At 52.3% G+C, this 15,041-nt stretch overlaps 1 protein-coding gene across 2 annotated transcripts in view; it reads right to left on the bottom strand.

The window, feature by feature from the left end:
* The window catches only part of MLPH (melanophilin), a 44,538-nt gene extending 36,243 nt beyond the window's left edge, over positions 1-8,295 (bottom strand). The window contains exons 1-2 of one of the 2 annotated variants that reach the window (XM_080799318.1): positions 7,784-8,295; positions 1,269-1,399 (exon numbers count right to left, since the gene is read on the bottom strand). In XM_080799318.1, the coding sequence (XP_080655444.1) occupies positions 1,269-1,378 (110 nt within the window). In that variant the 5' untranslated portion in view covers positions 1,379-1,399; positions 7,784-8,295. The remainder of the gene's footprint in view (positions 1-1,268; positions 1,400-7,783) is intronic. The other variant, XM_080799319.1, reaches the window with a different exon arrangement.
* Between the last annotated feature and the right edge of the window lie 6,746 nt (positions 8,296-15,041).

The raw sequence follows: 15,041 nt of genomic DNA on the forward strand, positions 1-15,041 counted from the left end.
TGGGTGCCAGGCTGACCGTCCTGAGGACAGAGGCTGGGGCAGGGTCCAGGGAGTGCGGGTACCCTGGATGCTGGGGAAGGCAAAGACAAAGATTCCTCCCTGGAGCTTCCGGAAGGAACACAGGCCTGCTGACACCTTGATATTCAGACTTCGGACCTCCAGAACCAGGAGAAATGTATGCATGATAAGCCACTAAATTTACAGTGATGACAACAGCCCCAGGAAGCTGACACAAATACCAGCTATTGGTAAGAAGTCCATAATTCCTTCTGAGCTCCCAGCCAGCACACGCGGAATCCACTTGTCCACCTGATGTCCCACAGACAACCTAACCGCAATGTGTCTGAACCCTTTCCTGGTTCCCCCAAATGTGCTCCTCGTTGCCGTCCCCGGAGGAGGCAGTGACCACCCAGCCTCCCAGCTACTCAGGCCAGGACCCTGGAGTTGCCCTTGGCGGCTGTGCATGTGGGCATGGGCAGACTTGCTGGCTCCGCCCTCAAAGTACACCTGACTGCTCCTTGGGAGCCCACGGCTAGCGGAGCAGAAGCCGGTCTCCATTCCCTGCTTGACAGCGGCTGGGACTCGGAAGGCCCGGGTCCCATAGAGGCCTGCCAGGCCCCACACGCTGGCATCCCACTCCTCTCCTACCTGCTCTCTGCTTCTGCCCAGAATGCCCTTCCAGGCATCCGCTTCGCTGCCCCCCTCCTCCCTGAATCTTTGCTCCAGTGTCCCCTCGATAGGTCTACCAGCCCCCACGGACACCGAGAAAGGATCATAAAGGCGCACAGGGCACAGCTAAGCATTCCAGGCTGGGGGTGGAATGGGGGTAAATAATAACGGAGGGCGTTGGCTCCACCCATGGTTGCCCATTCGAGGATGGGTGCCACCCAGCACTCTGCAAAGACAGACAAAGCCAGCCTTGGTCCTAAAGCTCCTCCATCCTGGCCTTCTGGGCGTTTCCCTATTCTATCACCTCTAGCTTGCTATGTCACGGCCGAAGCATCACCAGGCTCAGGAGACAAGGTGACCCTGAAGCTGGCTCAACAGGAAATAAGACTATTCAGGGAACACCTAAATGCAGGCTAGAAGGTCAGATCCCCTCGTTTTAATTAGGTGGAAGCCAAGCCCAGAGAGGGGGACGGTTCCCAGCGGCCGGCTTCCCATCCCGTGTCCTGCACTGATGCTTCCTGCTGTCTGCCTGTCCTGGGGCACCCCGCGAGGCCCCCAGAGAGGACACTGGAGAGAGAGGCTCCACCCCACGTACTTACTCCAGTCTTTCCTCTTCTTTCCTTCTCAGGTCAAAGTCCCTCTGAACCACTTCCCAGACGTGCTTGGCCTCTTCGTCCGTGAGCTTGGAAAGATCCAGTTTTCTCCCCATCTCTGCTTGTCAGGATCACACCTGCAAAAGACAGGATCACCGGTGGTCACCCCGGAAGCCTGTGCACAGCAGCTAAGCCACAATGTAAGAGGCAAAACAGAATGCACTGAGTTCTGGGCAGTTTGTCTGGACCTGGGTGGAATGCTTTTCTAAAACAGGCCAATTTGTGTAGTTTAAAGGTATCATATTTATGTGTGAAATCCCTGCACCCTTGGGACTCACACACTTAGCCACGGGGCCCTCTGTCCTTCCGCTATGACATAATGTCGGTGATGTCAGTATCTAGGGGCACCCCGCTTTCCCCCATCCCCGGGCCATGCTCTGCCATGGGAACCCCAGAAATGCTGGGGAAATGCTGGAGATGTGGTCCATCCATGGGGCTTCTGCCTTAGAACTCCTGGGGGAGTAACACCATGGAAAAGAGGTAATGTCTCCCCAGATTCCTGGTCAAGGTGCGGAGTCGGTCAGTGTGCTCCCTGGCCTACTGAGAGGTGGTCCTGGTGTGATGCCTGTGAGGTTACTGTGTCTGCGGGGTGGAGGAAAGGGATGTGCATTCTTCCCATGGTGAGGTCGAAGTGCAGGCCAATGACGGGGTACCAAGCCCATGGGCAGCAAGGTCAGCGGGAGCTCGGTCTACCCCAGGGAGGTCGGCTGTGGGAGCGGCAAACCCCGGCTCACGCTGGCTTCTCGGGCAGCTTGGGCTGTCCAGACACCCCTGCCTCACCTTCCAAGATCCTGACTTCATTCAACTGCTTAACAGAATTAAGGGCCCTTAACATTGTGTGACACCCTGATTCTAGGTCACCTGCTGGCCAGGAAGGAAACTTCAGGTCACTTTATGCCCTATTTGTAGACAACAAGCCAGATCCAAATCAATGCTAAAAGGGCAAGAAAGGAAAACCCAAACGCCAAAAGCCAAGATAAGTAGAACCTTAGAACTTTGCATGTTGTTCAAAGTGCCTCATATGGGGCGCCTGGGTGGCTCAGTCAGTTAAGTGTCTTCCTTCGTCATGATCCCAGGGTCCTGGGATGGAGCCCAGTGTCCGGATCCCTGCTCAGCAGGTATCCTGCTTCTCCTTCTCCCTCTGCCACTCCTCCTGCCCGGGCTCTCTCGCTCTCTCTCAAATAAATAAATAAAATCTAAAAAAACCCCAACCACAACAACAGTGTGCCTTGTGGACAGATTCTCAGGCCCTGTCCCAGACCTCCTGATTCAGAATTTGTGTTCTAATGAGATTCCCAGGGTTGGGGGTCACGTTCATACTGGAGTGGGCCGATGTTGCTGGTCCTGGGACCCCTCTGAGCCGGAAAGCTCTAGTGAAGCAGGACAGGGACAGTGAAGGGATTCGCTGAGCAGAGAACGGGGACAGACGGGCCCTCCTGCTGGCTCTTCCTACAGAGAAATCACATGGGCCTCACAGATGCCAATGGTGCCATCACACGGGGCACGACACTGAGGCATTACCACACCAGGGAGGACTTTGCCCAGGGATTTGAGCAAGCAGGGTTGGGGGAGCTTCCCAGAGGGGACCACCCTGCTCACCCCATCATGCCCATCCTTTGAACATTTCTTTGCACCTTCTGCTGTGATCGCTGCTATCCCACCCATCCCTGTCAAGCTCCAGGAGGGACAGACTTTGTCCTTTGCCTGGCACACAGCAGGCACTGTTCTGGGCTCCCAGAGCTCTGATCCCCTGTACGCTGCCCCTCGGCCCAAGGACGAGGCTGCCACACTCACGTCAGCTCTTCTCCGGGCACCAAGGCTCAGGGGAAGACATGGGTTGGGTGACAGTTGTGCCGGGGGGAACAGAGTTTGAGAATCTCCGTGTGACTTCGACAAGTCTTCACTGGGGACTGAAACCCATTTCTCAGGAACATCAGAGAAGGGATCCCATCTGTCTGCTCTCCCTGGGAATTCTTTAAGCTGACTCAAAACTTGATTTTGCTTCTGAATTCTGGGGAGCATCTCTCTTCCAGTGCTGCTGACCATTTGAACGTTCATCATGGAGACGTCAACGAACTTGCTCTGGGCCAGGGATGGACTTGGATTTGTTTCACAAGGGGTCAGTTTTGTCAAGTGACCTTTTCAGGACAGCATCCAGGTACCATCTAAAACGAAAATTTCTTCAGAGCTCCCATGGCCCTCAACTAAAATATTCCCTGACTTGTGCCTTAAATCAGTGAGAAATAATTTCTTCATTTTTTTGCACCAAATCCTCAGTATTTCCCCCTTTGAGCATGATGCTGACTGTGAATGATGCGTTCCAAAGTCGTCTCAACGTGCCAGACTCATTCAGACAATTTTCATCGACAGCTGAATTTAAATTTTTGGACAAGAAATCGTTAAAACAAAATTCCCTGTTGCCGTTCTAGAATACACGATTTCTGGTTTTTGAAAAACTGGAAGAAAAAGTTCTTTCTTGATGGATGACTGGGGTTGATTTATTTTTCTCAAACCATTTTTGAAAAAAAAAATTGTATCCTAAGAAGCACATTCATGGCGAAAGAGCCGTGACCGTCAGCTGACTAATTACCACTGTCTCCTCTCCAAAGAGACACACAATTCCAGGCTTGCTTTAAGAAACTTAGATAGAGAGGGGCGGGGGAGGGAGGCAAAACAAAAGGAAACTAGAATACTCTTCTTGCCATGCAAGCCTAATTAGCCAAGAGCATGCTCAGTGGCTGGTAAGTGGATGGATGGGAAGGCCGCTAGCTCGCCAGAACAGTCCCCTGACGCTGAGGACATGTCCCCCCTCCCCTCCCACATCCTTCCACTCCCCTCTCCGGTGGCCCCCTCCCCAGACTGTTCTTTCTCTTGGAAGCTTCTTGCTCATAAGGAGGGTTTCTTGGTTTCCCAGCTCGGACAGCAAAGACCACCAAGGCCCTGGGGACCAGATGCATGCTGGACCTGGAAGGTCTGGGCACCTCTGGCGGAGGGGTGCCCATCAAGAGCAGGTGAGCCCCTCAGAAGCAGGCTGACATATGCACAGGGGAGACCAGAAGGTCAAGAGCAATAAGTGGCCCCACCTGCTTCTACAGAAATGGTGGCACCGTGGCTTAGCTCCCTCTTGGAAGTTCTGATCGTGACGCTGAGTTATCATGGGAAGTGACCTATGTTCACTATACTCTGTTTAAAAAGCCAGAATGGACGTGGTCTAGATTGTGAAAAACACGGATCTGAACCAGCCAAACCAAGCACCATGTGGTTGGACGTCACCTGAAAAGTTGAGCTTAGTGCTTATGTTGAGCTCTGACCCAACTTCCAGGGGAGCCGGGGGTGTGGGGAGAGGAGGGAAGGAAGAGGGATTCCAAAGCTCTGATCCGCCTGTAGGAGGCTGTGCCATGCTCTGGGGTGAATGGAGGGGGTAGGCTCCCGGAGCAGCCAGGGGCTGAGAGCCAAGGGCCTGTGACCCGGGTCTGCATCTACCGTGACTGAGTCTTCCCACTTAGTGATTAAGGACATGCGGAGGCTTTAGTGCTTTTTGAACACTATCTTTAGAAAGTAACCCTAAATTGCATGGAGAATACTTTCAACTTGAGCATTTACAATGCACAGACCAAAAGTCACTGGCACCTGGGGGGGACATTGCTGGCACCCCTTGTGGCTTGCCTCGGGCTGATACGCTGCTGTGGACAACCCCTGCGAGGCACAGCCACACCGTGGGACCAAATGGGCTCACGGAGGGGACAGCCCTTCAGCTAATTATCCGTCTCCCATCACTACACACTGTGCTTGCTCCCCGAGACCCCGATCTGCCCCTGGAACCTCTCCACCCACAACAGTCCCGGGGGACCACGAGGGCAGAGAGCCCGTGGACCCACCCACCACCCAAGAGAGGGGCTGCTTTTGTCCCTGCCCCCACCCAGGGGAACCTCCCAGGGCGTGTGTGGCCGGGAGGGCTGACTCCGCCGGGCTCCAAGTCATGAGGTTCCTGCGTGAAATGCTTTCAATTTCGCCCGTTCCACTGCTCAGATTTAATCACCTTTTTAATCTCTGAGACGGTTAGCCCTCCCTAATGGTTTTGTAGTTGTAATGGAGAAAAGCAACTTTGTCGTGGTGATAAAAGAGTTGCAAAGACCGTGGAATGGGTTTTACACCATGGATATATCCCAGATGTGGACCACTGAATTTCGATGGTGTGTTGTGTTTCTTTCTCTGTTCAAGAATTGCATTCATAGTCTGGCCAAGTTCAAGGGAAGCGTGGGTGGGGGCTCCTCCTACAGGACATTTGACTTGACCAACCTCCTGGGTCAGCTGCCCTTTGAGCCTTGGAACAATGGCGCTTATGAGCAGTCACCTGCCTGAGCAAATAAAGCTGGAAAACAAGTCCAAGTTTGTCAAGAAATGCCCAACTCCCAAAGGAGGCAGGAAGGCTCTCTGACTCAGAGTCGAGGCCACTGCGGTGTCCTTGCTGATAAAGGTGCAGACACATTCCCAAGGGAAGGCAAACGTGCCAGCTGTGGGGCCCTCGGTGTTGACCCCGCTGGCTGTTTCCCAAATGCCACCCTCTGCGTTGGCGGGTGTGGCTATTTCTGCGGCCAAGCCTTACTGCTCTTTAGAAACAACCAAAGCCCCAGCGCTTGTCAGCTGCAAAACGAGCGGATTTCCACCCAGAAGCTTCCCCAGACCCCCACTCAAGGTGCTGCTGCTCCAGCAGCAACCGCACTGGGGGAGATCTCTGTAGCTTGCTCCCCACCCCCACCTGTCCCTTCTCTCTGCTCTCTCAGGTCTCTGGGCGGGTGCTGGTGACGCTTGTCATCTGTATACAGACGCAGCTTCTGCATGTGCAGCTAAAGCTTCAGCCCCAATGTCTGCTGCAAGAATGGGTGAGGGGTGAGGCTGCAGGGCGAGGACAGAGCCGAGGGTCAGGAGCTGGGGTCCCATCTCGGTGCAGGCACCAGCTGGCCCTGTGACCTAGGACAACTTCCCGCCTCTCTGGATCTCAGCTTTCCCATCTGGGTCATGGTCAGGGTCGGGCTCCAGGAGCTCTCCAGCCCTCTCCAGCCCTGCAAGCTGCCCGAATATTAGAGAAAGGGGAGGCTATAGGATGGGGGAGGGGCAGAGCTTTTCCTCAGGGGTTGTTTCTCGAGCAAATAAGATAGTCAGCCCCAGAAGGCTGACCCAACCATGTGGGCTCACACACACACAAGCAAGCACCATGTTGTCATCCAAGGGCACTGAAGTCACCTTTCCTGTTAGCCTTCAGGGCTCTGAAACCTCCTTACCACCCCAAGCCCTCCAGCAGACCCACTCAGCTGGTTTTCATGTCTCAGTCTCTAATGCCTTAATCAGTAAGACCCACTGACTTCTCTTCCGTGATCCTGGAACTGTCCTCAGTCAATCCTCCAGAGCATCTACCACTGTGCCCATTTTTTGGATGTGGGGTAGGCCCTGGAGATTTGGAAGGGGATGGGGCTCTTGCCCAGGAAAGCTGTGGCTTGGCTAGGGTCCTCTGAGTGACCCAACAATGACGTGGAGGCAGGGACGTCCAGGAAAGAGGTGAGTGAGCTGGATCCAATGCTCCCCATGGGCGGCAAGCCCTTGTCCTTTCTGTGGGCCTCCCAGCCACGGCCAGTGCCTGCCTTGGCATATAATGGGCTCCTGCAGGCCACACCTCCCCCATTACCATCCGGACTTCTCAGATAAAAATATGTAAATATGATTAAAAAAAACACACCACATTAAAAGAAAAAGTAAACGCCCAACCCAACTGAAAATAGAGTTTTCAATACTGGGTTAAGGTTAGTGGGAAACAGGTGTCTAAGCCTGGGAAACTATAGGGGATTTATAAGGGAGGGTTAGCTCAGGCCAGAACCTGGGTCCCGTGTCCACTACGCCATGCCCATCATCCATGGGTTGGGGGGGGCACATCTCTGGAACTAGGCGAATGGGGGGACTGAAGTGGGGAGTGCTCTCTGTAAACAAAGATGACTATAATAAAGCTGGGGCTTTTGGAAAGCCAGAGGAAGGTCAGGACCCCCTTCCGTGGCAAAACATCATCAGGGCTCTTTCCCCCAGATCAGACCCGCAGTGGAGGTGGAAGACTTTCATCAGAAGACCTTGGGCCCCTGGGAGTCCAGCCTTGGGTCCCCTCTGTTGACCAAAACCTCAGCCCTGTCCGCGTTGGGACTGCAGTAGGCTCTGATTGAAAGCACTGTTTTGTCCAAAATGGGCTCCCTGAAAACCCAGCAGACTGATCAGGGTATCCCTGAGACCTGGGTTTGGTGGAAAGGGAGGGCCCTCCTCAACAGCCTGGACCAGGGCCTGGTAGCCCCACTCCCACACTGGGGTATTTTCACACCCCGGAGCTGCACACAGCACCACGGATCCTCCCTACGCCTGGGCCCCCAGTCCTGGGCACCACGAGGACTGGCCTAGTCCTTCCCCCTTCGCACTGCACTCACCAGCTGCTTTCTAGGGACGGGCAGGCCCTGTCCCTGTCCCTGGGGTTGTTGCTCTCTCTGGTCCGGCGAGGGAAGGAAGGCGACCAGGCAGGGCGTCGGGTCCGGGCGCTCTGGGGCAAAGCAGGATGGTCCCGGCCAGGCAGGGCGCGGGGAGCACAGGGCCAGGTAGGGCCCAGGGGGGCGAGGCAGGGCGCGGGGCGCAGAACACCTGATCTGCGAAGCCCGCGGGGTGCGGGCTAGGTCCGGGTGCAGCTGGCCAGGTCACGTGGGCCGAGCCCCGCCCCCCCCGGTCCCGCCCAGCTCCGGGAGAGCCTCCGGGTGCTGCGCAAAGGCCCCCAGCGCGAGTGGGGCGGGTGGCGCGGGTGGCGCGGGTGCCGGGGAGCACGCCAGACTCCGCGCCCCAAGCCAGTCTCTGGGAGAGAGGTGGCGGCGGGGACGGGAGGGTTGAGCCCACACCCGGGAGTTGCGGCGAGTTCGCCGGGTGCTGCCGCTGCCTTGGCCCCGCCCTCAGCGCCAGGGGACCCGTCGCTGAACGCGCCCTCCTAGAGCGCGGCCCTTCTTTTAATTCCTACCCAATTCTGCAGGGGAAGGCAGTTTACTCGGGCCTTACCGATGGGGAAACTGAGACTCGGCAAAGAGCTTTACCCAAAGCCACCGACTAATAAGTGGGAATGACAACTGGTAAGTGGGACTTAGGGTCCCTGGCTTCGTCGCGCAGGTCCCGTACCTCTTGCCGCCCTGCATCCTGCCCGGCGTCGGAAGCCCACAGGGCCAGGATCCTCCGCGCGGGCTCGGCACCGAGGCCTTTCCTAACCGAGGACCATGCTGCAGGTTGCACTGCCGGGGCTCTCGGCAGAGTCAGCAGATGGGGCGCGCAGACCAGAGGAGGACATGGTCGGGGCAAACATCCCCCGAGCTCCCCGGGACTGGGGAACCGTTTGGGGACCACCATCTTCCCTCTCTCTTCCGGAGTTGGTGCTCCCCTCCTCCTTCTCGCTTGTCATTAAAAAACACTGAAATGAAAAGTACACCGCCTCCTCCCCGCCTCAGGAACTACCTTTTAAACTCAGTTTCCATAGCTACAAAATAGGATGAACAAATACATAATAGATGCTATTAGGTGAAGACACACCACCATCTTCGTTTTGCAGACAAGGAAACTAGACCTCCTGGGATCATTGCGATGTCACATTGGATAATTTGTAAGGAGTTCTCAAAAGCCACAAAACGCTGCTGCAGTTAGTGTTTGCCTGGCGAAGCACTGCAAGTGAAATTGGGTGTTTCAGGCCCTTGGGCTGCTTCAGGATAGGAACTCTCACCAAACATCTTCAACTGGGGTGTGTGTGTGTGGGCACGCGAGTGTGCAAGCTGTGGAAATAGTTGCAACTTAAAGCCCAGCTTCCCTAGCCCATGGGAGCCCATTCCTGTTTTTTTCATTTCCTTACCATATATTTATCAGTGCTTGTAAAATTAATGAATCTCTTGAAAGTTGGCCTCAGGACTGTAAGTTCCTTAAGGGCAGAAGTGGGTTTAAAAAATTTTTTTTTGTACTTTAGTGTTTATTTACTTAAATGAGTGGGTTTTAAAGAATGTACAGCCGTGATGCGTGATGATACATGATAAAGATGTATGGTAAAGGATATAAACAGTATAAAATGAAAAGTCAAATTCCCTCTTGTTCCTGCTCCCAGTTCAGCTCCCCAAAGGCAGTCATTGCTAATGGGGTCTTGTGCATTGTTCTAGAATTATTGTGGATGTGGTTAAGTACATGGACTCTGGATCCAGCTGTGAGAGTTGGACTCCCGGCTGGGTGTGTTACCATCCAGCTGTGTTACCCAGGGCATGTTATTTAACCTCCCCCAGGACTCACTTCTCCCTCTACATCCTGGATAGTTCTGAATCCATATACATAAAGCTCTTGGATGAGACTTGCTACGCAGTGAGGATTTGGTTAAAGTTTACAACTATTAGTAGACCCAATTCATTCTTTTTAATGGTTGCAGAGTATCCATTGCCTGGGTTTATCATAATTATTTTACAGTATTCTATTGATGGACAGTTAACTGTGGTCTAACCCTCAAAATCATGATAAGCTGCTGTTTCTAATCATGAGAACCCTTTCAAATTTTGCCAGTCATCTCAATAATATCCTTTATTGCAAAGGATCCAATTTAGAATATCTTGATTTCCTATATTAGCTATTTAGGGGAAATGGGGAGGGGACAGGGAAGAGAGGAGAGAGAGGTTAGCTGTGGCACTTGGTGGCTCATGGCCAGGATCTTGGGTGTCCTTGCTTCTCCTCCCCCTGACATTCCTGCCTTGCCTCGTCCTCACCTTTGGGATTCTGTCCCCCTCCATCTGCTCCCCAGCTTCTCACCAGCTTCTCAGGGCTCCCCTTGGTGGTAACCTGTGGCTCCCTGACAGTTTGCCCCTGCCCTTGGGACTATCCTGCCTTGTTCACTTGCTTAGGGGCTGGTGTTGTCTTTCTCAACACTATGTAGCTAATTCTGTCTGTTGATTGATTGAGTGATTGAAGAGCAGTTAACATATAATGTTATATCAATTTCAGCGACGTAGCGTAGTGATTGGACAATTCTGTACATTATGCTCCACTCATCAGGGTAAGTACAGTTGCCATTTAACAGTTACAATGTAACAACATTGTTACAATACTGTATGTGTGTACATCTATGCTGTACTCTTCATCCCTATGACTTAGTTGTTTTATAACTGGAAGTTTGTACCTCTTCATCTCCTTCACCTGTTCGCTCATCTCCCTGTCCCCTCCCCTCTGGCATCAATCGGTTTGTCCTCTGTATTTATGAGTTTCTTTCTGTTTTGTTTGTTCATTTGTTTTGTTTTTTAGAGTCCATGTATAGGTGAAATCACATGGTGTTTGTCTTTATCTGACTTATTTCACTTAGCATAATATGCTCTAGGTCCATCCTTGTTGTCACAAATGGCAAGTTCTTATTCTTTTTTATGGATGACTAGTAGTTCATTGTGTGTATATATCTGTATACCACATCTTTTTATTCATTCATCTATTGACGGACACTATTATTTCCATATCTCTGCTATTGTTAGTAATGCTGCAGTAAACTTAGGGGTGCATTTACCTTTTGAATTAGTGTTTTCTGTCTCTTACTGATTAGAAAACTGATGCCCAGAGAAGAGGCCTATACACCCAGGGTCCTTTTCCCTCTCTAGCAGAGAGCTTCTCACTAAGCCACCCTGACTCTTGGGAAATCTGGTTGATGGTTGGACACCAGAGGGCAGTAGAGGGCTCCTCGCCACTGTCTTGTCTTCATGGCAGCTGTCTGGAGACCCCGTCTTTTGCAGGGATCTAGGGGCAGAGAGGACAAGGAGGGAAGGATCATTGTCTTGGCCATTCCAGCAGGATGCTCAGCATGGAAGATAGCCATCAGAGGAGAAGCCTTGAATGTCACTGTTTGGGAAGCCCCCATCTCCAGGGCTAGTGTGTGGGCAAGTATCATGGAGGGCTGGGCTTGGACTTAGCCTGAATTCTGCTCATAGCCAGGAACCAGGAGACCCTTGGCCCACAGGGAGTGTCCTAAAATCTCTACAAGATGGCTGAGTCCAGGATTTGTGCTGAAAGGTCTGCTGTCCCTGACCCATGTGTCCCTCCTGGGTTCTCTAGTTCCCTGCAGGAGGCTGTTAAAAATCCATCCCTCATTCTCCCCTCTTCTGATGCCTCTGGGCCAGTTTGGCACCGGGCTAACAGGAGCATGTGGATTTTTTCGAGATGAACATATGGAAAATTGAACATATGCAGAATACTTCCCCAAACCCCAGCCATGTCCAGCAAACTACCTGTGAGTTACAAGATAATGTGTTTTCATCAGATATCGAATGACTTTTTTTTCTTTCATGAATCTGGAAAATTGGGAAAAATCCCATTTTTGGGAGCATTCTTCCGGTTTGTGGGGCTGGGCAGGGAATCACAGGGCCTTCGGGGAGGTGTTGCCTGGTGCTGTTTCAGCCAGCGCTTCAGGGAAGGAGGCCTTGGAACCGTCCCACACACTTTGGGGGACACACACTGACCTGGCCTGTGTTTTTCGTGGGTCAGAACCATTGGGAAGCACTTGTCTGCTGACTCTCATCCATCCCCTCCTTGGATGGTGCCCCTTCTCTCCTCTGCTCTGGTCCTCCTCCCTTCTTGGTTCTTAGTTCTATAGTCCTCCCTTAGAAAGGCACTTTCTGAGCCTCTAGCCCTCCCCACCATTGGACTCTCTTATTCCCTGCACGTTTCTGCGGAAACACTCTCATAATTTACCTGCCATGTACGTGGTGACCTGATTCACGTCTTTGCTCCCCAACTCTGAGTTCTGGGAGCCCAAGGACCATGATGTTCACGAACTCTGGTGTGCCTGCCTCCTTACATGGTGCTTGGCACATAGTAGGCCTTTGATAATGACTTGTTGAATAAACACTGTTTAGTAATCATGATTATGTGTTTTGATGTTGCCCTTGATTTTTTATTTATTTTTTAAATTTTTACTTTTAAAAGATTTTATTTATTTATTGAGAGAGTGAGAGAGAGCAAGAGAGAGAGAAAGCATGAGCAGGTGGCAGTAGGGAGGGGCAGATGGAGAGGAGAAGCAGGCTCCCCGCTAAGCAGAGAGCCCGAATCGGGTCCCAGGACCCTAAGATCATGACCTGAGCTGAAGGCAGACACTTCACTGACTGAGCCACCCAGGCACCCCTGCCCTTGATTTTTTAAAATAGTTTTAATTTAAATTCCAGTTAGTTACCTGTAGTATAATACTAGTTAGTTTAGGTGTACAATGTGTGCTTCAACACTTCCATGCAACACCCCGTGCCCCTCACAGCAGGTGCCCCCTTCATCCCCATCACCTGTTTCCCCCATCCTCCTACCCCCTCCCTCTAGTCCCTATCAGTGTGTTCTCTAGAGTTAAGAGTCTGTTTCTTGGTTTGTCTGTCCCTCTTTTTTTCTCCCTTTGCTCATTTGTTTTGTTTCTTAAATTCCACATATGAGTGGGATCATACGGTATTTGTCTTTCTTTGATTGGCTTATTTCCTCTCTCTCTCTCTCTCTTTTTGATTGAATTATTTTACTTAGCATTATATTCTCTAGCTCCATACATGTCGTTGCAAATGATGTTGCCCTTGATTTTAACTTTGACTGATGGGCATTTTCCAAACAGAGCTCTGTCCCTACCACCCTGTGCTCCTGGCACCCTCCTGGGGAACGGGGTCTGCTGGGGAGAGGCTGACACCAGGCTCACCGCCCTCACTGAAGCCCGAAGCTTCTGGATCCTTCTCCTCTTGCTCCTGCCACTCACCGGCCCTTACTGTGTTGTGAGACCCCGGTCCCTAACGCAGAGACTCCTCCTCTCTCTTGAGTTGGTCTGAGGTCATCTTGGCTTTCCCTCCCCAGGAAGAATGTGTTTGAGGGCAAGAGAGAGTTTCCTTCTACTCAAAGCCTGACAGAATTTCATTTGTCTGTTCCTACCCCGGGTTCAAGTTGTCAGAAAAATAGAATCTGCAAATTGATTTTGGCAATGTGCTTTTCCTCACCTGAACACACAAGGAATTAGGTTTTGATATTGCTTAGAAGAGGCCCTAATTAGCCAGAGAAGCCAAGCCAGAAGAGAGTGAAGTCTCCTGAGGAATGAAACCCGTGACTCTAATACCATCAGAACACTTAGGCTTTCAGGGTTCTGGAAGCTTCAGATCACGTGAAGCTCGGGCCAATTAGCACATGCTTTCCCTTGCTTAGTGTAATTAGGGACTTTCACTCCTGAGGATTTGGGAACTGAGCAGAAATGGCTTGAGCTGAAGGGAAAGAATTCAGGCCGTAAGGTTTTATGCTCTACTCTCAGAAGACCCCCTTCTGAAGGGAGGAGAGTGGGGCCTCACTGGAGACCTACTGTGTGCCAAGTGGGCACTGTGGGTGCCTGCTGTGTCAACAGCTTTTGTGTTAGGCGTATGACCCACCTGGTGTCCCTGGGGTTGTGCAGGCGAGGAAGCTCAGACACCTGCTCAAGGCCACAGGGTTAGAGTGGTGCGGTCAGGGTCAAGCCCAGGTGTGGGTGTCCCTGAGCCCGGTCCCTGCAGCGCCCAGCACAGCAGGAAGAGGCCTCCTCCATCAGGCAGCACAGCCAGAGGCAGGAGCCTGTGAGGGGCAGACCCAGGCACTCCAAGCCAGAGGCCCCTGGGGTATCACCAGCCAGCACACAGCTCGGGAGCGTCTGGCCCCAGAGTGTGGACCGTGCTGGGTGCAGCGGTCATCACCCGTGCTCCCATGTCTCCATGGTTACATCAGGCCCTGTGGTAATGACCCTCCCCACCCCTTCCTCATGTCCATGCCTCATAGAATGACTTCATTTTAGTTTCAATGGCGTAAGCTGCACTTTCATATTTCATATTACACTCCTGTTTGAATGTTCCTGAACATTTGCAGTGTTGCTAAGGAAACCTGTCACAAGCTCGCTCCCTTGGGCTGCTGCCACCCAGACCCTCTCAGGACGTCCAGAGGCTGGCAAGGGCTTGAGGTCAGTGACAACTGGGAACCAACCCAAAACCAGGAGTAAGATTCGAGCTGTGCCTCGCCCCGTCCTCCCTCTACCCTGTGCGCACTGACCCTCGCCCTGCCCTTCCCCTACCCCCATACTCATCCCAGTCTTCTTGTTAATTAGCCATCTGCACCCCAAACCCAGTTCAAATGCCCAGCCCCCTCTCCCACAGCTCCTGGCCCCCAAGCCCAGGTGGGCACACTTGTTTTGGGGAGAAATATTGGCCTTTGGTCCAGGGTAGAAACTTGACATCCGCTTGCTTCTGTGCCTTCCCCCCTGTCCTCCGTCCCTCCCAAGTTAACCTTCCAAACTGGCCAGATCTGACTTGCCCAGGAGCCTGGAATAGCTCCCCAGTTTTGAAATTAGTTTTATAAATGTATTTCAGGGTTCTGGAGAAACTCGATTAGAATCTTCAGGTATTTAAAGCCATTTAAAAACTGTAATAAAAACCAAACGCATACCTGGGGACAGAATGGCAGGGGCTGGTGTCTCCCAGGGTATGCTGTGGGAGCTGGGAGCCCTCCTAGCGGTGTTGAAAGACATCCCTATCTCTTGACACCTTAGGGCAGAAAGTGTTGATCAGACCCAGCACCAACATTTAATTGTAAGGATGCCAGTGTAGGCTTTCCAGAGAAGATAAGAGTTGGCTCCTTAAATGCTCATTGTAGGTTAACTGTGAACAGTTTTTTTTTTTCAAG

The sequence above is a fragment of the Martes martes genome (assembly GCF_963455335.1).
Source record: "Martes martes genome assembly, chromosome: 3".
Taxonomy (NCBI): Eukaryota; Metazoa; Chordata; class Mammalia; order Carnivora; family Mustelidae; genus Martes; species Martes martes.